The sequence below is a fragment of the Haemaphysalis longicornis genome, unplaced genomic scaffold (genome assembly GCF_048455015.1).
Source record: "Haemaphysalis longicornis isolate Haplotype H1 unplaced genomic scaffold, Haemaphysalis longicornis Haplotype H1 scaffold_8, whole genome shotgun sequence".
Lineage (NCBI taxonomy): Eukaryota > Metazoa > Arthropoda > Arachnida > Ixodida > Ixodidae > Haemaphysalis > Haemaphysalis longicornis.
Genome location: NW_027526445.1, coordinates 166,415,824 through 166,440,218, shown reverse-complemented (window position 1 = coordinate 166,440,218; position 24,395 = coordinate 166,415,824). Strand labels below are relative to the sequence as shown.

At 46.6% G+C, this 24,395-nt stretch overlaps 1 protein-coding gene across 1 annotated transcript in view; it reads right to left on the bottom strand.

Annotated features, from left to right (window-relative positions):
* Window positions 1–24,395, bottom strand: part of Ranbp21 (exportin-5-like protein Ranbp21) — a 70,923-nt gene that overhangs the window by 5,003 nt on the left and 41,525 nt on the right. The window contains exons 21-32 of the mRNA XM_077681414.1: window positions 21,634–21,699; window positions 21,443–21,561; window positions 19,154–19,254; window positions 16,999–17,092; window positions 14,342–14,477; window positions 11,649–11,747; window positions 10,260–10,306; window positions 9,358–9,449; window positions 8,108–8,244; window positions 7,108–7,212; window positions 4,619–4,834; window positions 2,650–2,748 (exon numbers count right to left, since the gene is read on the bottom strand). Of these exons, the coding sequence (XP_077537540.1) occupies window positions 2,650–2,748; window positions 4,619–4,834; window positions 7,108–7,212; window positions 8,108–8,244; window positions 9,358–9,449; window positions 10,260–10,306; window positions 11,649–11,747; window positions 14,342–14,477; window positions 16,999–17,092; window positions 19,154–19,254; window positions 21,443–21,561; window positions 21,634–21,699 (1,311 nt within the window). The remainder of the gene's footprint in view (window positions 1–2,649; window positions 2,749–4,618; window positions 4,835–7,107; window positions 7,213–8,107; window positions 8,245–9,357; window positions 9,450–10,259; window positions 10,307–11,648; window positions 11,748–14,341; window positions 14,478–16,998; window positions 17,093–19,153; window positions 19,255–21,442; window positions 21,562–21,633; window positions 21,700–24,395) is intronic.

The following is a 24,395-nucleotide window of genomic DNA, read 5'->3' as shown; positions in this document are numbered from 1 at the left end:
AGAAACTCGGCCGAGCGAAGCGGCGAAAATGAACTCAAACCGCTCACACGCAGCTCAGGCGGCCGCCATCTTGCATTGCGCCCATGACATCCAATCAGGAGGGTCGGTGTTCCGCGCCCCGACCGAGGACCAATAGCGCTTCAGCATCTATTTCTAGCTTCGTTTGTGCGTCGTTTCTTTTCTGCCGTTTGTGCGTTTGTGAATGAACGAAGATAAAAGAGACGAGCAGAACCGGAAAGACGATCGCTCGGCCGATCTAACCATATCAAAATGGCCGCGCCCGGTGGCACCGGTGCGGAGATAGAGCGCTCCGAAAATTGCCGTTTTTTCGCCCTTTTGCGCTGATAGTTTGTCACCGCGCCTGACAAAAGTATTTTTTTATGCCACTTTGCGACGCTTTTCAGCCTAAAAACTTTGCAGACGCACAGAATAGGAAACATAGAAGCCGAATATGTGGGTTTCAAAAAAACGATGTTTTGGTCATTTTTCCGAAGTTGAAAGCCGCGTCCCCCCTTAAACCTGCTTTAGATTTGAATCACGGGGCAGTATACCGACAGTCGCCCAAATGGGAAGTCCATAAGGCCTGCGGAGTGAATGAACGGCACCAAACACACGAAAACTACGTTCTGCTTGTGTGCATCACTTAAAGTACCACATATAAAATGAGCTCCAGTGCATCTCTGTTCTCCGGTGATGCAAGGAAGAAGTTGTGACTGGCATAACTCTTAAAGGAGCCATGAAGAGAAAATGCAAGTTGGTTTTATTCGAAATATTTCGTGTTTTATAGTGCCCCCAGCACTTGTCCGGATACAAACGGTGCTTTATTCACTGAGAAATTAAACAATTTAGGTTAAAATTTTGATTTTCCCGCTCAATCGTGCGTTTTCGTGGTCCCAAGTGACATCACAGGAACCGACCGCTCTGCAGCCTAGAGTACCTTCATTCACGCATCGGCCGTACAGGGTAGAGACACGTAACGCTGGCGCCGCCATGTTCGGTTGCTCGCTCGCCGCCGAAGCAAGTCATTGTGTCAAAACCGCGCTAAAATTATCGCCGCAACGCGGTTTACTGAAGAAGTTTGAATCATATTGTCTGTTTTGCGTTGCTAGGTCTCGTGGGAAACGAAAAGAGTAACGCGTTGAGCCCGTTGGCCCAATTGCGGCGGAACGGGACCGTTCAAAGGTTGTCTCCACCCTGTACAGCAGTGTTGGTTTGTTCCCGCGTTTCTTTACGTTCTGTAACCTAGATGGCGCCACCATACCGTGGCAAGCGTTTGGTTTGTTTTTGCCCGCATTTAAACCTGGCTTGTTTTTGTTCTGGGAGAAAATATTCGTTCCCTGAAACAGTGCTCGCTCGACAAATGGGGTCACGTAAGACACCGTTGCTTGCGTCAATCGGCCAGTGTCGTCTGAGACAACCCCAAGCCCCGTAGTGCTGTGCAGCTAAACCAAGCATGCTGTGCGCAGTACGAACAGCAGAACGCATCAGTACTTCTATGTTTACATGTGCTTTCGTAACTTCCACTGTTTGTCCCATCATTCTTATTGCTTTGTAAAGAATGTGCCCTAAATTTAAGCGCAAATCGCTCGTTCGTCTAGTTTGTAAGCTCTACCTAATTTGTGTCTGCTTCTGCCAGCCTCCGCCAATCGCAGAGCTTAGCTCATGTGACATCACAGGTTCTGTTGCGGGAAATGAGCTGGTGGGTCGCATGACCATTCCTGTTTTTCCTAATTATGTAGCTTATTTGAGCGAAGTTTACGTTAAAAGTGGTGTCAGTATGATTCTAACGAGACAATCTTTTGAATGAACCAAACTTGTGTTTTCTCTTCATGGCTCCTTTAAAAAGAAAACGTTTCTGGAGTGCCGCAAACAGTCCAGTGACGGGAAGACTGATGGCTGGCACGTGCAACACGTTCATTTATCACGCAGGCGGCGACTGGCACTACTATGCGGGTACAGTCGACTCCCATTAATACGAAGTCCATGGCAAAAAAATTATACTTTACCAAACCTCCAATGAAACAAAGAGCCCAATAAGAGCATTGTTATTACTCCGCAACATGCCTCCCTTCTTGATTGTATTCAGAATTTTGACTTTCGTCCCCAAGTCGAGCGTACGACACGGGTTGCCACAAGAGTTGAGACTTATTCCTAAATTCAAAGCCTGAAGCGACCACCACCCAGGCTGCTTACACAGTGCTGTGCACTACAATAAAAAAAGGTTGAGAACCTCAACAGAGAGAGATGCATACACTGGTGCAAGAATCAACTGGTCTGCTGCTCTATCAGCTGCTTCAGTTGCGATGGCAATGACATCAGTACAAAACACAGTACAACTCTTGCGCTTCAAAATTTTGAGTTTTATCAAAAAAGGACAGCCACCTTGATGCTTTTCATACACAATAACCTCCAATTAACTGATGTAATGAGTGTTAGCTTCGAATCACCAAATGATTTTTTTCAATTGGATGCATGTGAAATCACCAGGACCAGCACATCACTTCCAATTAAGCGGCTTCGAATTATCGAGCACCGACTGTAATACTATGTGAGCAACCAACTCATGTGCTCCTAGGCGCTGCCGCTGTCGTCATCATCATCATCATCACCATCACCATCACCACCACCGTCATCTTCGATGACACTCACCCCGATAATGGGCGAGATGAGCTTCCTGAAGAAGTCCCTCTTTTTCTTCTCCGTCAGGGGACCGTTGACTGGATGGGGCTGCAACCGCTTCTCAAAGTCCTGCAGAAGTTTCGATGACTCTTAATTCGCTTGTTAAAGCAGTGTGAAGGTTGCAAATAGGCGAGTCAACGTGATCAGTCGTGCATTTCCCACAACGTAATGTGTGCCGTTTTATACGTCATACACATCCATTTAAACAGCCACTTCCACAATAAAACTGGCACTTTTTTTCACTGCTACAGCAATGAATCATGTTTACAAAGAGTTTTTGCACACGTTTTGATAGTGCTGAGACTTGTATATCAGGAGAATACAGTTTGGCAAATTACCGAACTAGTTCGCTAGTCATCTAAACTAAAAGTTTAGGAGCACTGTACGATTGTGGATGTAACCATACACAGTGAGACAGTGCACGGTGTCAACCTTTTCTTTACTACTATATTTTTTGCAACAGTACCTTCAATAGTGCCACTCTTTATCATCAGTCCTTTGCGTCAAATTCACACAAGACACAAATAGATAATGGAAGAAAGGGCAAAAATGGCCAGACAGATGTTTCCATCCCTCTTTTACGGGCTAATTACCAAATGTAAATATACAAAAATGACAGCTCGAATGCTCCCCACCTACGACTAGGGCTTGTGGAGGTCAAATATTCCTGCACTTTGGGTTCAGAATTTAGAAACCGCTATTACCACACTTTACTACTGCAACTGAACCACACAACGATTTGACTTGCATGGAAAGGAATCAAAATGTTTGTGCTCATCTCCGATTTTTTCTGTCCACCTTGTATCTATCCACAACTGTACATCTCTTTGATAAACATCCGCAAGTTCTGAAGTGGCCACACTGGTGAGAATTAAAGAGACCCGATTGCTACTGCCTAGCCACACCTCTCCTGATGTGAGGCTTGCATAAAGGGGATCGAGCAGATGTCCACAGCGTCTAACAGCTTGTAGACTGCTGGATGGGGAAGGCACAAGGCAGTTGGTACCAGGCATGAGACATTATAAACCGCAGAACAACTGTGATGGCCTTGTAAAAGTCACAAGAGTTCAAAGCAAAACCACGAACAAAGAAAAACTGCTGCCAAAGGCAATCAGACACCTCTTATTGTAGGAGCAACAACAACAGCAACAACAAAAAGATGTGGCATTGTTTGTGCCAGACTTTCTTAGGCCTAGAGTGTACTTCTCTCTCTAGTATGCAAACTAGAGAATACCACTTGTCCTTCAAACCCTCTCTTTCTCTAACACACGCTCGGCGGTCCTAAATCTGGACTTTTCCAGAGTGAACCCACGCCTGCTAAACAAAGGCAATGAAGGAAGGAATTTTCTCTTTCCCACAATCTTGTTCCGCGAAGTGGAGGGAAGAAATTTTTCCCCAAATCTTGCCTCCTCACAGACGCAAATTTCTCACCTCAATCCCACCTAGCCCAACCGACCATCGAGGGAGAAATACTTGCCAGAAATGCACCCTCGTGACATGACCCCAAACGACTGCACAGGCACAATGCTCTGCCAGCACTTAGTTTTCCCACAGACACGCGCTCTTCATCTCCCTCAACCCAACTGACCCAAAGAGCAAGAAATTTTCAAACCATTCTGACCCGACACACACATGAACACCCCACCTCCCCGTTAAACACAAAAAGTCTTCCGCAATCTCCTGGCCCCTGGTACACCCTGTACTGATGCGAAGAGAAAATTTGTCATTCGCCTGAAATGCGGCTGCATGGCTAGAAACAAAAGCCAAATCTCTTTCTCGGATTCTTCACAGTTGAAGAGAAGTTTGTCCATGTCAAGAACCCCTGTCGAGGACACTGCTCCATGTCCAGCTTTCCTTTGCAGGACCAGCATGGCCACTATTCCCTCCCCTCACCCCCGAGAAGAAAGAAGAAGCAGAGCAGCAGTAGTGCGGTGCCCACCTCGAGGGCCTGCGGGGTGCAGCCGGGGACCTGCAGGAGCAGGGCGCGCAGGGCGGCCGGGTAGAGGGGCCGGGCGGCCTGGTACACGGCCAGGGCCAGGCACACCAGGTGGTGCTGGTTCACCTCGTGCTCGCCCAGCACCTGCAGGCCCAGCAGCGTGCAGCGCAGCAGGTACACCGCCCCGGCCTCGTCCCGGATCACCCCCTGCTCCAGCATCTGGGACAAGGGGGGAGGAGGAGGGGAGGAGGCAGAAGACATTCTGAATTCGGCTGTCGCTCAATCGATTATGCACGTACAGTGAAGCCTCGTCAAAACAAAGTCTTAAAGGACAGGAAACTGACTTCTTTTACAAGCGGCACTTCCTCGTTAAAAGTGTCGATGATTTGCTCCCTCCCTGCACCATAGCTGGGACTGTGAAGAATCACACCTGTGCTACACGGAAACTTTAATTTACAGCTAAGTACACATTCACAAGTGGCACCACCTATACATAGCCAATGCGTTCTTCCAAAACAGCCGTGTAGCAGGGGCCTAACTTGGCTTTGCTACAACTGAGGTTTAGTTCATCACAAAAGCCACTCCTTCAACAAGCGAGAAGTGAGTTTGCGGAATGCCAACTTGACAATGCTTTGTAGGCCCCAATTCCGTAGCCTTCAATCTCACTTGGATTCGGAAAATCTCGAGCTTTAGCACGCCTCCTTCTGTTTACTCTTACTGAGGATTAAAAGAACAGAAAATCACACGCACCCTCAGCAGCCTCTTCACAACAAACTCTGATGGCAACTCAGGGGTTCATAACAGGCTTCAGTGCTACTTCATTCTTCTCAATTTTGTATTATTCAATTCGATCACCATTAGTAACTGCATTAGCTAATACCCCTGTCACACGGACACTTTCAATCAGGGTTGAAGCAAAGCGCCGCAGACTTTTCAAGCGCGCTCGAAGCACCGCCGCCGCTACACAGCGCGTTTCAATCCCGATCGAGAAGTTGCACCGGTTGCGCTTACGTACGCCAGATGGCGCTAAAAATGTACTTCCCAGCCTGCGTTTGGTAACTTTGCGCAGTCGTAGGTATACGTAACTATATAAATGTTACCACACGCTTATTTGGGTCAAGTTATTTGATACAATTTGTGGCATTAGTCGGAGTTATCAACTTCTGAGTCATTAGTCAGTGGGGACGAGAGTGTCACCGCTTTCGCCCGATCGCTCTTGGAAACCTCAATCGCGCTTGGGAAACCCGGATTGAGTTCGAGCGGGATTGGGCTCGATCACAATTGAAACTGCTGTGTTGCAGCCCCCGATCCGGATTGAATTCGATCCGGATTGACTCAATCGCGATTGAAAGTGCCGGTGTGAAAGGGGTATGAGCCACAAGTCCCGCCGGGTATACAGTAAAACCTTCTTACAAGAAACACTTGGTTGTTAAGAGACAGTTAAAAAAATGGTTTGGTTGGTTTTCATATGTTCCCCATGTTAGCAATTTCGCATACAAGAGACCTTTGTTACAAGAGACAAGTTTCCCAAGCCCCTTGAGTGTCTCTTGCAAGGAAGTTTTATTGTGTTTGCTTTCGACCTGTTTAATGAAGCAATGTGGATTTGGGAGCTTGTCCCCACAGCTGGTGGCAGCAAACTATGCAAAGAGAAAGGCGAGAAGGAAAACATTTCTCCAAACACTTTTTCTTGAGACTAGTAAATTGGGAAAACTCAGAACATGTGTTGCTTGCTTTAAACTTTAGACAACGTTTACAACTTCCTTCAGTATACACGCTTATCTCAAGTCTTCGAAATCTTTAAAGAAGCCATGAAGAAGTACAAATTGGGTTTATTAGAAAGACCGCTTAGTCCTGATAACAATGATACCAATATCATCACAATCTTTGAACAAAGAACGGAGATATTAACAAAAACGTGTGAAGCAGTCGTGACCCCCTAGCCAATTTCACGCAACTTTTCTATGACGTCACGGAACCTTGTTTGTGCGATTGGCGGCCGCCTAACTGACCTGTCGCAACGACACATGACTGGATGTCAGTAATGGGGCCTCTAGTTCCATTTGACCGCATCACTTGAATGCTAACGTGCAGTTAACGCACTGAAAATTATGTTTTATCGTTGGCCCGTATGACGTCATTCTTGCTCATAACACGTCACTGTGGCGCAAAATTTGAAAGTTTTTAAATACTTCTTGCTTTTTTTTTTCGTTAAAAAACATCTTTTGGGGCTGTAATGAAGCTGAGTGAGATACTGAATCCTAGTTCTTTCAAATTAAACGAAGTTGTATTTTCTCTTCATGGCTCCTTTAAACCCAAGTGGGCTTCACATTTCGACTACCTATCTGCTAGTACAGCTCAGCTAAATCCCAATCCCTGCGAAAGACTGCAGCAGCTTTCGACTAATCAGACCGCTGGACTGAGTGACTGTCGCACGAGCCTTCTTTATGCTGGAAACCAGTTCAAGCGGAGGCAGCAGACAGCGAAGCACTCACGTGCTTCAGCAAGGGCGTGCTCAGGGTCAGGGCCTTGAAAGACGCCATGGTGTCGGACCAGTGCAGCGCGTTGAACACCGTCAGCACAATGGACGAGCACAGCTCCTGCGTGATGGGGGAGAAATAAAGAAAAGAGCACCGCAGGTTGTCGTAACGCATAGCATACTGCGTAAGCAAGGCGATATACTCATCGGGCAGCTGCAGCATAGATCACCCTGTGAAGCCCATGGAATTTAAAGGAGCACTGACACGAAAATTTTATGTTACACTTTTATTGCTTTTATCTATGCTTAATGGTCTGGCAAACCTGAAACAACACTTCAAATACTTCAGCACGCGATAGTTAATTACATTGAACGGCCTGAAAATCGTTTGTTTCAAATTCCCGCGCTTTCATCCCGAACAGCGCATATGACAGACTCCCTGCCTGACCTCACCGCTTTGTGCGGACGTCACCGGCGCTCGCTTGAGAGGGTGTTGCGCCCACTCGCCGCTCGTGGGGCCGCGCGCATGAAGTGAGGTCACGAGTTTTTCACGAGTGCCGTCGCATCACTTCTTTTAGCTCTCACAGGGTGATGTCACGCTGATGTCCATTTGCTGAGTGCCGCTCTGCGCATTGCTCCGTCGGCGCGATAAATGAGATCCAATTGAACTATGTTCTTCACGTCGGAGGCCGCTCATATTTCAGTGAGGGAATAATTTGAGTGAAGAAAGCGAACTGTGCAATAATATTAACGCTGAAAATTGGTGTCAGTGCTCCTTTAAAAAGTGAAACTGCATCTAATATGCCCCATTTTCTGACTTATGCAATGCTAAACAGCTACACAGGACATCAGCTAATAAAGAGAGTGGTTGCCAGGACATCAACCGACGGAGGAAGCAGACAATGCACCTTGCAGTTACTTGCTCCTGCCCCCTGTTGGCAGTGTCTCCAGCGACTTGCAGTTTCTGTAACACTGCGCAGTGCTATCGAAAGGGAAGAGTATAGCAACACACCCACCTCCGCCCTGAGGACCGTGGTCCCGAATGGAGAGATGACGGTCGCGCTGGGGTCCACTGGCTTCTCTTCTTGTTCATCGTCCCCACCCTCAACAGCGGAGTCTTGCTGTTGTTTGGGCCTGGTCAACAGGACAGTTGCTGCAAAATACGAAAGACGGAGGTGAAAGCAGCGAGACTTTTTAGGGCAAGCTCAAGCATTGATCATCTCTCTAGGAGAAAATTTGGGGGGATGTTTTCAGGAACACTAATGATGACGAAAATTCAACAACTGTAACGATGCAACACGCAGCAGCAATTCAAAATGCATCCTACACAACATGCATCATCTGTGAGCCTCGATTGCCATTTTACATGGATTGGCTGCTCGAGTAATTTAACAGCCACAGCTATTAACTGTCAGCCACATGGTTTTTTAAGCCACTGTTTTAAACAAGTGGCTGGGAATTTTCCAGAAATATATTTTGCCAAATAGCCTCCTCACCCCCCCCTTCCCCCCTTCTTCCTATAGAGGCGGCATGTATGGACACAGAGCTCCACTTGACTCCTTGCCATGATATAGCTGTGACAAAAATTCTCGTTAACAACCAGCGGCGGATCGAGGTTTTTTTCTGAGGGGAGGGGGGGGGCAGCTTTTATCAGTGATGACGTGGATGTTTATAAGGAGGAAGAAGAGTATAGCAGCCTTTTTTATTCACAGACATTTTGGAAAACCAAAAATACAAGAATAGAAAAAAATCACCAGCTAGGCTTTTTCAACAATCGAAGGGGACATCTTGTAGGAGGTATAAATAAATTCCAAAATTAAAGAAGGGGCTCCAGGCACCCCCCCCCCCCCCCCCCCCCCCCCCCCCTCTGGATCCACCAATGTTAACAACTCTGCTGGTGTTACGACAACACAAAATGATCACTTCCGTTTTTATGATTTAGCCAGAATGCTGCTGCTGTCCTACTGGCAACAACAGGTGACTTCGATTCACTCTTTTCCCTCCGTTCCTTGTGCAGTTGGGATTAGTAGATACAAAGAACAGGCATACTCGGTGTATTGTATTGATGCACATCTTTACTCCCGCACCTGCTTTTAGCTTTGGCAGAGTCTGTGCCTCCGTAGATTCCATTTCAGCAGCAGTTGGTTTTACTGCCATTCACAAATATCAACCCCAATGAATGAAACATACTGCAACCTCATTTGGGTTTTTCGAATGAGATGCTCAGGCCTTGAGATTGAGCTAGGACGATGTTATCACCACTCACCTAGAAGGCTGAGGTACTCGCGTGAGAGGGTACGGTGCAGTTGGTCGTCGAGCAATTCCTGCTCCTCGGTCATTTCAGTCTCGTAATCCACACTGCAAAATGAAGAAAAAAAAAAAAAAAAAGGTGGGGGGAGGAGCATATGTGACAACCAAACAAGCTGCATGGCTTTGAAGTTGTTAGCTAAACCTGCTAATGAAATTTAAACTTCTAAACAACAAAAATTCAAGTTTTGGGGTTCTAACGGCCTGAAGCTATATATATACATCTGGTCTATGAGGCGCAGCATAGTAGAGGGCTCTGGATTAATTTTGACCCCCTGGGAATCTTTAACGCATGCGCAAAACTTTACACTTTGAGGTTGTTTTTCGCTTCCATGAAAGGACTGGCCACCGTGGCTTCAATCAAACTCGCCCTCTTGGATCCAGCAGCCCAACGCTTTAGCCAGGCAGCCACAGTGACTTTAAACTTCTCTTGCGTTCACACAAGTTCAGTCGTTATTTGAGAAGGGGGTGGGGGAGGGCAACAAAAGGACCAACTGAGCAACACAGTGGATGCCGAGAGACCGGACTGGAAGTAGGTGAGAATGGATAACTCAATCGTGAACATCAACATGCAGCATGCGACAACAGTTTCACAGCAAAAGTGTCCCAACTGAGGTTAACATTTACGCTGTTTATCATAATACACCACAGTTACCAGACAAAACTATGCATTGTGATCAATCACGACAAAAAGCTTTCTTCAGTGAATACTACAGGCTCTCGGAAGAAGCTAAACATTCATCTTTTTCCTTCTTTTCTATCGGTCCAAATGCCAGCCTGAGGAACAGACGGCATTTGCACATTGTGCGAGCACGGTTCTCACACAGCACTGCGCAGAACGAGAATTGCCCAGATGCTCACCTATTGCCATACTTGAGCCTGAAGTTTTCCCACTTGGTGTTGAGCTTCTGCAAGGGACGCCAAAAAAGAGAAAACACACGTAACGCTGATGTTGAGTCCAGCAATCAATAGCGATAGCCACCCTAACACCCACCTAAGCCCTCATTCACACAGCCGTCACCTTCTCCGTCACGGCACCGTCACGTCAAGAAACCGCGACGGAGGTGTAAAGGGAGTAGCGTTCGTACTGGAGCTCTCCGTCGGTGTACAGGGTCGCCCGCCTAGTGATCAGTCGAGCCTAGAATTGAGCGTGCTTAATCTGAGAAAATGGTTTAGTAAAGAAAAGAAAATGGCTTAGATTTGTACGTGTGCTCACTTTTCGCTAAATTTAGCCGCAAAAATTTGTTTTCTGATTGGCTGGTTTACCACCGAGAGTGGTCCCGTTGCATTGACGGAACGGAAACGTACAGCTCGGCCTCCTGTCACCGTCGCACCGTTTTTGGTGAGCGCCCGAGAAACTGTCGCCCATGATGGAAGACTGACGTGACGGTGACGTGACGGGGTGAATAACGGCTGTGTGAATGAGGGCTTACACTGCGCACTTGCTATGTGTCGACTTCACCTGTACATTGCCATCCGTGATCTAAACCAGTTAATGACAGTTCAAAAATGTGAAAACACACACACAAAAAAAGGGGGGGGGGGACTGGAAAGTAAGATGACATAATATGAGCATGAAAATAATCATGCTAACAAAGTCTGCAAAGAGCACTTCGCTGCAAGCTTGTGCATGGTGAAGGGAAGTTGGCCAACCCCACGAAGGAGGATGTGATGGAGCTGAGTGCAAGTTCTACCATAGCAATTCAACAGAAGCAGCTCACCAGTGTTATTGCTCTAAAAAAGACCAGTTCAATGACATGTATGTTAGCCCCTTGGGGACTCAGACCAAGAAGCTGAACATAAACTAAAAGCAAGTGATACAAGAGGATGTCAAACACAAAAAGCATGACCTAGTGCAAGAAAATGTACACCAAGGGACCGTCCGTAATTGCATGCACCTCAGACGTGAACGGCAGCAGTCGCTGAAGCTTGCATTGCTCGTGAAGCAAGGGCTGTTCAGCAATTTTTGCTCCCCTTCAGGAGCTCATAATCGACTCCCTTTCTGCAGCACTAAATTACTCCCCTTCTGCAGGCACCTTTTACTCCCCTTTGGGAGTTCCCAGCATACTCCTTTAATGGATACTTACACCCCGTTTCCGAAGCACATTGTACCTCCCTCTTGGAGCTGTCGCTGGAGTTTGCACACTGCGTTATGGAGTGACTTCTTGGCATTACCCCCTCCCCTTAAACATCCTCTCCTTAGAAGTTGTCACAAGGTGGGAAAGAGGATGGCCGAGAGCGACCACGCACCTGGAACATGAGCGGGAGGATGGGCCTGAGCAGGGGCATCACCACGGCCGCCTGCAGCTCCCCGGGGCACCACTGCACAAAGGGCCTCACAAAGGTGCGTGCACGGCCAGTCAAGGAGGGGGTGCGAGAGACGCTGGACGCACAGTGGCCAACAATGTAGCTCTGCTCCAGCGAAGCTTACGTGGCTAGGGCCCCGAGTATTCGCCATGTCCGAGAACACACAGTCTTTGAAGTGTGAGGCACTCTACAGCAGGCAGTCACCACCAAAGTCGCATGCCGTACAAAGCACGATTTGGACCTCAAGCTCATTAGGTCTCATTCCTTGGATATTCATCCCGAGTAGATTACAGGTAATACTACAAATAATTTTCAAACTTAGAACATGACTTAGACTTCACGCTTATACGCCTCATCACTGGGATATGTACTTTTGTGTAGATATGTCATCGATTGGCAGCATATCCAAGATCACTTTAGTCAAAATAGAAGTGTGTGCATGTATTTATGTGCCTTCCTTAGGGATGGCCACCATCAACGCTCCGGAGAACTAAAATTTGCTTATACTTCTCGCCTGAATTGTGCCACCTCCATGTTAAACAGCCTAGCCGGTCATCCAACTTCACAGAGTGGATGGGCTCATAATTTTCCTTGACACTCATTCTCTTCTACACAGTAATAATGTTGTCATTTTGCGTAAGCAAAGCATTAGCCCCTGTATCTCAAAAATGAGTCTGGATGGTTTGAAGAAGCTACCCCATCAGTGTGTACTTTTTTTAATGTACATTTTTCATGTGTGTGCAAGCAAATACCAGCCACTCGTTTACCTGCTTTTGTTCCTCACATTCACAACTTTTAATTTAACTGATTTTGGAATAAACCTGCACAGTTGCAAGTGAGTATCCATCTTGCTTCTTCCACATGTTTCATCTCTACACTGTTCTTCCTGTTCTCCACGAAACAACCTGAAGCTGTAGCTGCAATCAACCGCTTCAGGTTGTCTGGACTTCAGCCAAGATCAGTTCCACCAGTAAAACTGGCAGGAGCATTGCCAAGTATTTTTAAAGGCAGGCATGAAGACAAAATACATGCTTCGTTTGTTGAAAAGACTGCCTTGTCCAATAACAATGACGCCAACTTTATCGCAAACTTCAAACAAATAATGGGGATATGTTAGGGAAAACAGGTGATGCAGGGCCAACTCCCCAGCCACTTTCTGGCCAGGACTTTAGGACATAGCGGGGACTTGTTTGTGCAACTGGAAGCCACCAACCAAACCGAATGTTTGTATTTATGTAGTATGTATGTATGTATGTATGTATGTATGTACGGATGTATGTATGCTTGTTTGTATGTATGTATGTATGTATGTATGTATGTACCGTATAATGCGGAATATAGGTCGAGACGGAATATAGGTCGACCCTCTTACCTTGTAGCCGAAAAATGCAAAAAAAAAAAAAAAACAAAAAGTACCAAGCATTGTCTTATTGACTTGTTTCGTCTCAGATTACTCATTTAAAACTGTCTGAAGTATCGTCGGACGACTGCTTCTGACTCGCTGACGCCCACACAGCAGGTCGTCCTCGGTGCAGTCCCGGGAATCGCTTATGCAGCACTTCTTAAACACTCGCAAGACCATGTCATCGTGAAGCGAGCGCAAAGCATGGGACACTCGTGTGCAGACCGTAGCGACAGCCAGTCTGTGCAGGCAGTCGGCGAACATCTTGGGGTATCCATTCGTAGAGACATTGCACGACGCTAGCGGACAAAATTTGCCCCTTTGTACAGCAGCACAGGTGCACAGAGCAGTGCCCATGAAACGAGGCCTTCCGAGCGTTGCATACCGAGAACGCCATCAGTGCGCATTCTTTTGGTGATAAAGAACTGGCGCAAGGCGGACACGTCATTGGCCTTGGGAAACCCCCAACTTTTCTTTTAAATGCTGCTGTGAACTGGCACCAAGCGCCTAAACTCATTTTGAGCAAGAAGAAAATAGCCCACACACATTCGCCGACACCGAGAGAAGCAACAAAACAAAGATGGCCTCGCGTCCGATTGATGGTGGTGGTGATGGTGCCTTTGGGGTTTGGATGGGCTCGATGGGCTGCCCGGTCGCCAGATGACAACTGCCAGTGACTGCAATATAGGTCGAGGGGTGACTTTTCGGCAAATTTTTCTGTAAAAAATCTCGACCTATATTCCGCACTATACGGTGTGTGGTTATTGGTGCAAGGGTATCTGAGACCAAAGAATCTTAGACCAAAGAACACCAAAACTATGTTATGTGGTCCTTCAATAGTCAGCTACTACAGTTCCCTTTGACTGTAGCACTTGAATGCTAACGTGTAGCTAACATGCTCGATAACTCAGTTTTTGGTATGCCCCCTATTGCAACACTGCTCATGTCATGAAGCACAAAATTTGAAAGTTTACCGATATGTTTTTTTGCACTTTTTCGGTAAAAACAAAAAAAGAAGTCTTTTGTAGCCGGGATGGGGCTGAGCGGGTTACCAAAGGCTAGCTTCCCAATTAGGCAAGGCTGTAATTTTCTCATCATGGCTCTTTTAAGAAGTGGTAGTCTATCGGGACAACATAGCACGCACACTGAGCGCAGTTCAACCAGCCCTGCGCCCACACGTGAAGCGCCAAATGGTGGCCACACAGCAGCAGCCGCAGCCGCTTCAAAGGATATGCAGGACGGGGTAGAGCCTGTAGTCGGGCAGCTGGTCCAGGCCCGCCAGCACCGAGCCGACCAGCATGTCGGCCAGGCCCGGCATCTGGTAGTACTCGGCCCCCAGGGACTTGCCCGCGCTGCCCAGCACCTGCAGGCTGCCACCACCAAAGGCGGGGGGGGGGGGCACAACGTCCCAGCCACAGGGTCAGTTTTACTCTTTTTAAAGGAATCAGTACAAAAATACAGAAATAAAACATGAAAACAGGCAATGAGAGCGGGTGGTGGGGGTGCACACCAAACACAAAGGCTCCCCTGGAAAGAAGAAAGTGCACCAAATTTGATAAATCCCCAGCATAGCAGTGACAGCTTGCCTGCAGCAGCAACAGGGGGACACGAAGGCAAAGAGGTGCTTTCGTAACGAGGGAGGAGGGAACCCTCACCCAACTCCATTCCCCTCCCCCTTTGCAGCCTCTTAGCAAAAACAGACGGGGATAGGCGATGTAGCTCAGGCATCAGGCTTTAACTCTTTCCTTACAGCACCATAGGCCATCGGACACAGCGTTCTGAAGATTTCAAACACCCAGTGAAAGCCAAAAATGGCGCTAACACCATCTGGCGTCTTATTGACAACTTTTTATAAATATTTTGTTATGTTTTGTTGAAATTTCGCAGGCGTAGACGGCGTCGGTTGCAAAATTTGAACCGAAGGTAGCGGCGAGTTGGGAAAAAATGGCGTCCTGCTTAACTACGCGCTCTGCAAAGGCAGACAGCTCTGTCGGGGACTTCAGCTGCTGCTTCTGATTCTTTTTGCCCCCGCAGCAGTGATAACTCCAGCAACAATGTGGATTCATCAGACTTCAGTTCTGAAGAAGACGCTCCCATTCAACGGCCTCAGACTTCAGCAGGTGCTGCCAGGCAAGGTTCGTTTTTGCCTTAGCGCTGTATTTATAAATAAAACGTGATTCCTATCTGACAACTGCAGCTTTACTGTCATGTGTAGGGTCTGGACAACGTGAAGTGGGGATATTTTGCCAAACACACCGGTCCGTATCACATTATCACGTTGAAGATAACCTGGAGCTCATGTCAGATTAGTGCTGCAGAGCAACACGCACGACTTCTCAAGAGTGCTTAATTTTTTTCCCACTGGAGTGATCATGATTTTGTGTCAGAATGCAAACAGGTATGCTTCAATGCATATTTTTTAGAGACCGACTTACTGTTGAGTGGCTTTGTGGAGTGACAAAGCCGTCAGGGCCGCTAGGTTGGTGGGACCGCAAAAAACTAAAATTTGGTGTACAGCATAGCTGTATTTTTAATCATAGCTTAAGAACATAGAAACAACTAGCATATCTTAGAATTCCTAAAGTAATTTTTAGGCGCAGTAAAATTGCCTACATGTATTGCGTGTAACACTTTCTTCGTGAATTTTGTTTTCTGTTTATTTGACCAATGAGCTATATATAAATGTAACTTTCACAAAACTGCTGTTATGTGTTTGAAAGAGCAATCTATAAGCTACAATTTCATGCATAGTAATGCTAAAGGTGTCGAGTAGCTCAAGAGAAACAAAACGTTTTGTGGGTGCACTCGAAATCGGCCATTTTTCTGCAGTAATGAAGAGTTCACTAACGATCACCAGAGCAGCCCCATGAATTCGTCCAGGCCTCACCCTCCTTGAAGCAGGAAGCACCCAAACCCCCCCAAAAAAGCAAGCGCTCATGCTCTTCTCTTACAGGTGAACTTCGATTTTACGAATTCCGATTTTGCGAATTATCTGATTCAACAAACCAATTTGGGTTAACCTCGCAGTTGACCATATACTTAGTGCTCTCTCAGAGTGGCAAAGTACCCGATTCAAATAAAACAGTTCCCTGTTCTTGGGGACTTCGCTAAATCAACATTCAACTGTATAAGCCTAACGTGCTACCACAAATAAATTTGGTTCGGACATTGTGGGCCCACAAACTGGGACACTATGGTTGATCAGGCTTCAACAATGGCTCAGTTTCTTTAAAATTAGATGCTCTCATTTTGTTTAGGAGCAGCAGCAGCAGCAGCACTTGTGCTTATTTTGTATCAAACTTGCGCATATGCACTCGTACCTTCTGGTACACTCATCAGTTCTGGTACCTTTGCAGATTTCCCGTTCCCACACCTGTAAGTGACATTACTCAATGAATTTCCACATGATTTAAAGGTTGCAAAAACAGTAACGGTGTTAAGGCATTGCTCTAACACTGCATTTTAAACAAGACTCAGCAGCAGTTATGTCGAAATTGTTGCTGAAGCAGCCAATATCTGCTGAAAATGGTATGAGCATGCAAGAAATAATCATGATTTCCTGCTCCATGTTGTCATTTCCCTATTTACAGGATGAAGGTTTGAATGCTCCTCCTGCATTGAACTAGGAACGCACAAAGTTATGTTCGCAGTGCCCCCTGCAATTTACAGGGATGAGTTGGAATACACTTCACTGAGCGCCAAATTACTCTGACTGTGTAGTCGCCCATTTAATTAACTGCAATGCTTGTCAACATGTTTACCTGTGTCCTTGTAGTGCTGCATTATATCCCTTGCGGTTATCTTAGCATTATGATAGTTGGACAACATTACGTCCACAAAGTTTTAAGAGTGCTATCAAAAGTGCGGCGAACAAACATCACAGTCCCATACCAGAAGTCTTGAAAGTTGCACATGAAGCTCTTCGCACGGTCAACCGGCTGCTTTGCGGCCGTGATTTCTGGAACATCCCCTTCGCCACGATTGCCTGGGAAGACACGAATAGTACAGTGCAATGCGTGAAAAGCAAGGCAATTTCAACCTTGGTGTTAACCCTCGTACAAGCCTATCTTTGCCGGTCATAGAGTCACACTTGCAAAAATGGTTTCTTAAAAGCGTTTCTTTTCTTTTTTTTTTTCACACATTTACGTTATGAAGCAATGTTTTTCAGGATATTGCACACCTTTCAAGCATCGATTCAACTGCTCTGTACCAATGTTTTCTGTGTCAACATTTTTGCCTCTAAACTCTTCAGCCTGTCTGTTTGAACTAGACATGATTTATTTTCTTCTCTTGTTGCTGCATACTGATGTGGTGCCCAGTTTTGTCATAAAACGACACGCAAAGTTGAGTTTTTCTTTTAAAACCTGTAAAGGTAAAACGACACGCAAAGTTGAGTTTTCCTTCTAAAACCTGTAAAGGTCCCCTTTTTCTTTCTATATAGGACATCGGAGAGATGGTGATCTTTTCTAGCTTCACACTCCTAGACACCGAGATCAAGTTTTCTTGACAAGAGGGCGTTGACAGCGTGGCACTGGCAAGGCTAGTTTGCTGACTGTGCACGTTTATTATTATAGTCGCTGGAAATTTGGCTAGTCTGCCATCCGAGGCCTTCATTAGAGTCCTTTTTGTGATGAAAGCTACGGGCAGACAGCACACCAGTCGACTACAGTGCCCTCTCAGTAAGCTGGCCCTTTTTGCTACTGAGACGTTATTCTGAAAACTAAATAGTTCTTTTAATACCTTCTCCTGACAATATTACTTCTTTGTATCCAATTTAGGGTCTGAATAAACTTTAGGAATTTTTCAATTATGAGCAGCACTGTTGTTTCCTCTGATTGTCTGCTCATCGCAGAATGCAGACGACCACCGCTAAAAGCGGCGTGCAAGGAGACGACACTAATTTTTCACTTTTCCTTGTTATAAAAAATATTTCAGATGAGAAAGAGTAAGCAAAGAAATAAATTTATCAGAAGCGCAATTTGATTCTTAAAAATGCCTCCTTGGCAAACGTAGTGAGTGCGCCGCAAGGTGCAGTGAGAGGGCGCTACAGATGACTGGTGTGCGTTTTTTTGCGCGCTTTCATCGCTGCGACGGCACACTGTTGTAATGCAAAACTGGCCCGGACCGCAGACTAGCCAAATTTGCAGGAACTATATTATTATCACGCACCAACTTTGGCCTGACTCTTTTTGCATGTTTACATTGGGCATGAAATTATTGCACATGTGGGGACATTGGTGGCGCAAGCATTTTCTTATAAATAAAATTGATTCATTGCTAAAACTGTTACAGGAAAAATGGCAAGACAGGAATAATACCACCACACCATGAGGGTATGCCTATGACGGTTTTTATATCCGGCTAACTTTTATGCTTTTTTCTGCACACCAAGTTTCCTTTCCAGAACTGACATTAATGAGAGGTCATTTATGCTTCTTCAAAATAATGCTGTTAGTCACAGATTGCCAGAATATGCACACCCATCACACTAATACTGAAACACTGGCAGTTGAGGTCACCACACGATATGAGAGTTGTCTCCATATAAAATAGCATAAATAAACCCAAAAGCAGCAGGATATATAGCACCTGCACGTTTCTTTTATATCATTAAAATATTTTTACAAACCAGTTAAATATTGTTGGTTATGAATTTCGTTTTAGTTTTCCTTTTATTTTTCTCTGCGGGTTGGTTACTGAAGCATGGTTGACAAAGCGTAGATATCAGTTTTATTATTGCTAATTGCTAATTATGTGAAATTATTCCAACGACAGCATTATTTGCTTTGAAAGCAAAACCACTATTCGTACGCCCACACCTTTTAGTTTAAACCAGTAATTGCGTGCAAAAGAAAATAAAGAGCCTCAGTCAAGCACTGACAATGCGGTTCCAAAGCACAGATTGAGCTAGCAGCTTAACACCAGAAGAGCTCAAGTGGGGATTTATGCCGCAGAAAATGTGTGCGCAACAGGCACGTGCGCGCCCCAACTAGACAGGGAAACGTGGTGCTCCACACAAGCATTTTGTGTGATGGCGTGTACGTACGTAGGATGCAGTTCTTCTCGCTGTCGTGTATGTCGAAGGCCGGCGCAAACGTCGGATGCACCCGTGCTCTCATCTCGGGCCTCCACAATTGGTTGTACTGCCTGCACATCGCAGGGCATCATCAGAGGCAAGATAAGAGCCAGTTGCTTCGAAAAATGAATAAACAGTGCAAGCTTACTTTCGTTAATTCGAGCCTCGAAGGACTGGGTTAAAGTTGGGAGGAATTGACAAAGTTGAAATGCAAGGTGTCTTTCGTAGGCGTTTGACCCTTTCTATGCTGCCTGATCCTATTATTTGTTCCCAAATCTCTCATTTCACCCTGCTACCAAGTTTCGGCCCCCTCCAACATTTTTTGGATGCGCAACATATCATGACAATCAGAATCTTCAGGGGTCAAATAAAAAAAATTTCCATGAATTTATTTTGGCTCCAGTGTGAAGACAAAGAAGTACATTACAAGGCTTTGTGGGTTTTTTGGGAGGAAGCCAAATGATCAACATACAACAGACTTTAAACAAAATTTTCTTAATTAAGCTAAGCCATGCTAGGGATAGCTAGCACCACGTTTTGAGAGTTTTAGGGCATTATCCCCTCCTACACTCGTTTTTCTTCTTATACTGCCCCTGAAAAAATGTATTCTTAGCAATTTATCTTTGTATAGAAGGAAATGAATTTAAAGAGGTTAGGTTTACAGGTATACATGGGTTCCTAACAGGGTACTTAATAAAAGGCCCTAAAGGCTTTACAATTTGATTTACGACGAGTGCTTTTACTGCCCCTGGAAAAGTGTCTTGTCTTCCAAGCAATGGATATGTGTATTATTAGTGAAGCCGACTTCAAAGGGGCTCAATGCATTGCGCTGCACAGGGATACATGGGTTCTTAAGGAGGGGTTTATTAAAAAGACCTACGACTTTTATACTTTGACACCAAATTTTTCATAATGTCCGTAAAAAATAACACCACCCACCTGCCGCTAAATCACAGCCTCGTATGCTTACGCATCATTTACCAATGCCCTCTCAGGAGGGGGGGCTACTCGTTTAACGTATGTGAGCAATATAAAATTGCTCGCTGCTTATACGCTGAACATATTGGTACAGTAGAATCTCGATGATACGAATCTCGCGGGACCGCGAAAAATATTCGTATTATCCGAAATTCGTATGAACCAACACAGACCAAAAAATTAAACGCTGAAAAAAGTTTTCGTTTATTTCTTTTCTTACTTTCGCGTGAACAAATCCATGATTTTTTCTGCTTTTTATAAACCCCCACGTCACAAAGCAGTCCTTTCTGGAGCGCGTAACGCTTCACCTAGCTTCGCGCTTGTCTCCTCACTCCCGGTGTCCAAGCTCGCTACAAACCGCAACAGTCAAGCGTGAACCGCATGGTGTGTTTTTGCACGCGATTCGCACGCCTCGGCTTTGCGCGCGCTGTATTTTCAAGGCCGCATTGATGATTTCGTGCCAGCGGTATCTCCTACCTCGGTCAGAAAAAGACGCTGACGACTTGCGAAACGCTCGAGACGGCCCGCTGGCTCCGCCCGAGATGTTTAGGCTTAGCACTCCGGCAGATATTTTATGGGCGCTTTCACTAGCGGCGCGGATGGTGTTTTATAGTACCGTTTTCGCCAATATTATCAGCTCCTTTACTGCACAAAAAACTTCGTGTCTGCCTTGAGCGGCATTTTAAAAAGCGGCTAGAAGCAGTTGCTCAAGCGGCCGTGCCACTTCGCGGCTGAAGCCGCCGCCATGTTGCCGCCGCCGGCCGCGGCGCGCGCAGCGTGCGAGAGGTTTCGCGGCGCACATGGGGCATGCGGGGCGCATTTTCGCGGGCAGAAAACAACAGCCCGGCCGTTTCTGGAGAAAGAAGAGTGACAAATGGGGAGAGAGAGCCGTCACTTGCTTGTTCGGCAGTCGGGCGCCTCGCCGGCTCGTTCGTATCATCCGCCGGGCCGCGCAGGTCCGTTCGTAACAGCCGAAATTTTTCCCATTGCAAACAATGCAATTTTGCCGGGACTTTTCCGAAATTCGTATCATCCCGAAATTCGTATCACCCAGAATCGTATCATCGAGATTCTACTGTACCACTCGTACTTTAAAAATCGAACTTTTCAGAACAAAGAAACCCGTGCGCGTTGCTTCTGCTAACTGCACACAGGGCACGTAATTGAAGAAAAGGGGGGTGTGGTCTCGGAATTTTTGTTAAAAACCTGGTGTGTGCCAGAGTCCGAGGTCTTCCACAGACAAATAAGCAGGTGCATACAAGCCATGGACGACACCCTTACCGCAGTAGTTGGGCCATAACCGGGAGCACCGACACCACAAAGGGTGTAGCCGGGTTGCGGAAATACGGGGAGTGGAAAACTCCACTGCCCTCGCAGTAGTAGCCCCCTTTCCGCGCCACCTGTAGACGGGAAAATGACGAGAAGCATCGTTTCATTGCAAGCCAAGGGTGAGACGGGACTTGTAGACTTACCTCGACATTGTCAGGTGCACGACACCGCTTGATAAGGGCCACGATCATCGACATACAGTGCAGCAACTGAAAAAAGAGTTTGCACAACTCAAATTAAGCATCCTGAAACACCAGTGAGGGTATGAGCAGCTGTTACTAACCGTAATGTGCAAGAAAAAAAAAAAAAAAAAGAGCGACATGTAATTGAAGTAGCATAAAAATAGTAAATGCCACACCAAGAATGGGCAAACCAGGGACAAGTCTCAGGAGTGTCATACCACCACCCCCTGCTAAACCTTCCCTGACTTCAGCGCACTAGTTTCATGAGCACTACAACACTTGCAAACTGATCTTTCATTGAGAATAAAAGAAGTGAAGATGAAAAAAAAGGAAAAACATGGCAGAAACTCCACAGCAGGGAACCGCTTTTGTAAGCTTAGTTAAGAGAACACAAATCCCCACAGCTTTCTTGAAAATGGCGTGAGTTGGCAAGTTTTGAAGGCCCGAGCGACACAATTTGCTTGAATAGAATTGCATTGGTGTAGCTCATGTGGCTTAGACAAACGACGATCGTGCGGCCAAATTTCTGGCATGAGAACATGTCTGGCAAAGTGTTAGGCTGCAAATCATAAACGTTTCGTGCACGCAACGCAACCGCTTATCAATTTCTTATAATTTCCAGTTCATAGTTGAGCTCATTTATACCGAACTTGGATGGGAGAGAGATAAACATTTTAAAGGGAAAGGAGTAAAAGCGGAAGTGCTCAGCCTCCCAAGTCCAGGAGGCCGCAAGCCCACGCTGATTCCAGTGCCCGGTCGACCAGAGCTTGTTGTTGCTCAGGAGCCGAGATGGTCAGCACAGACTCGCACCGCTCATGTGATGGATTGAGGAGTGGTTTAGGGTGATCTGGGCATGAGGGCACCAAGTGGTAGGCAGTGAGGGAGACGTTTCAAGTACGGCAGTCGTGTTGGAAGAGTGACGGAGAAATGTGGGAGAAAACCTGGTGGTTAAAGTAAGTACCGGTCTGTAGCCGGCGCCAGATACGAGACTGTTGGTTGCTGAGAGTAGGGTGGGGCGGGGGATAGAGCCTTCTGGAGTGCAGGTAGTGGGATAGGATGGCACTTCATGTAGGATTGAGGGGTGTTAGAGAGGGGATTGTGGAGCCCAGATCGCTCGTGGCATCTCGCCTTAAGGATGAGAATGCCCGGAATGCAGATCACGGGTGGCAGTGTGAGCTGCCTCGTTTCCGACAAGGCCCAAATGGCCTGGGGTTCATACGAAAGCCGCTTTCCACTACCCTGCCGAACTGATGCAGTTGGCAGGCCTGTTGGGAGTCGGTGAGAATTGTGACTTGTGGTCGGCTCTGGTGGGTAGTTGCAGCATGTGCAATCGCAATGGCCTCAGTGACCGCTGCTTAATCTCTGTCACAATTACAGTCGCACACTCTCCCACCAGGAGGGGGAAGGCTAGTCACCAGCTGGCAAGAATTCAGAGGTGACCCCACCCCTCCCCCACCCATCGGGGAAGACCTCACGGCATGGACAGAAGCACTCGACGAACTCGTACTCAAGCGCACACAGGAAATAGCCCTCACGGACACCAACCCTGACGTATACCTGCATCTCCTCCACATCTGGGATGGGATGCCTGCCGAGGCCTCATCAAGGGATGGCAACGTCAGCACCACAACTCACCCAACGACTATGCCAAAACACTCCAACAGCCAATCTGGGGCTCATTTTGTGACCATGCAGGGCCCTGTCAGTACCGAACGCACATGGCATATACCGTGCCGCCTCATTGACAACACCAAATCCCGATCCATCACCAACACCAAGATCCATCGACTAATCAGAAACAGTGATCGAACACCAAAAGAACTCCTCCGAGCCATCAAAACCCACCTCTTCGGCCACCCTATGGCGCATCCGGCCCCTATCTCAATTGAACGCACAAGGCAGCCCAACAACGAACTGGATGCCGCTTTCACAGAATCAGAATTCCAGCAAATACTAGCACGTCTTACCCGAAACACAACGCTGGGTAGAAACGGGACCACCAACCAACTGCTCAGAAACTTGGACCAAGACACTCAAGATTCGCTTTTTCAACTGCCCAATCACCGTTGGGACCAGGGAACCTTGCCGGCCCAGTGGAAACATTCTGACATCACCCTCATTTCAACTGAAACCCGACAAGCCCATTTTCCCAACATCGCTTCGCCCCATCTCACTAACACTGTGCAATGGAAAACTTTTCGAGCACCCAGTGCACTGATGCTTGCCAGCCTACCTAGAACTTTTCCCCTTGATCACCATGTTTGGCTTTCATCAAATCTCTCGACGCAGGATGTTCTTATACAATTAAAAGAGCAAGTCATAGATCATCTCAGCCGCTCGACACCCAAAATCGTACTGGCCCTAGATATAAAGGGGGCCTTTGACAGCGTCACCCATGCAGCCATACTAGAAGCCTGGATGCCCGAAATCAATGTCTGAAATCAATGAACATATCAAACAGTCTCACACCTGTGCACAAATATCCTCCACAGGTTATCTAGTTTGCACAAGAAGTTATCACTCGTATCCAGCAGTCTTCTGATCCCTGCTGAGTTTAATATATACTCTTCAATTCCACCACAAGCCTCCAACCGAAATGTGAAATGCTTAAATTGATTTTGTTTATTACTAGTGTCGGCTTTTCCGTCTCCAGTTCCGTAACCATAATTCTAGCACCAATTTTTGTTCCTGTTAGTCCATGTTTTATGCTACGAACAGACGAG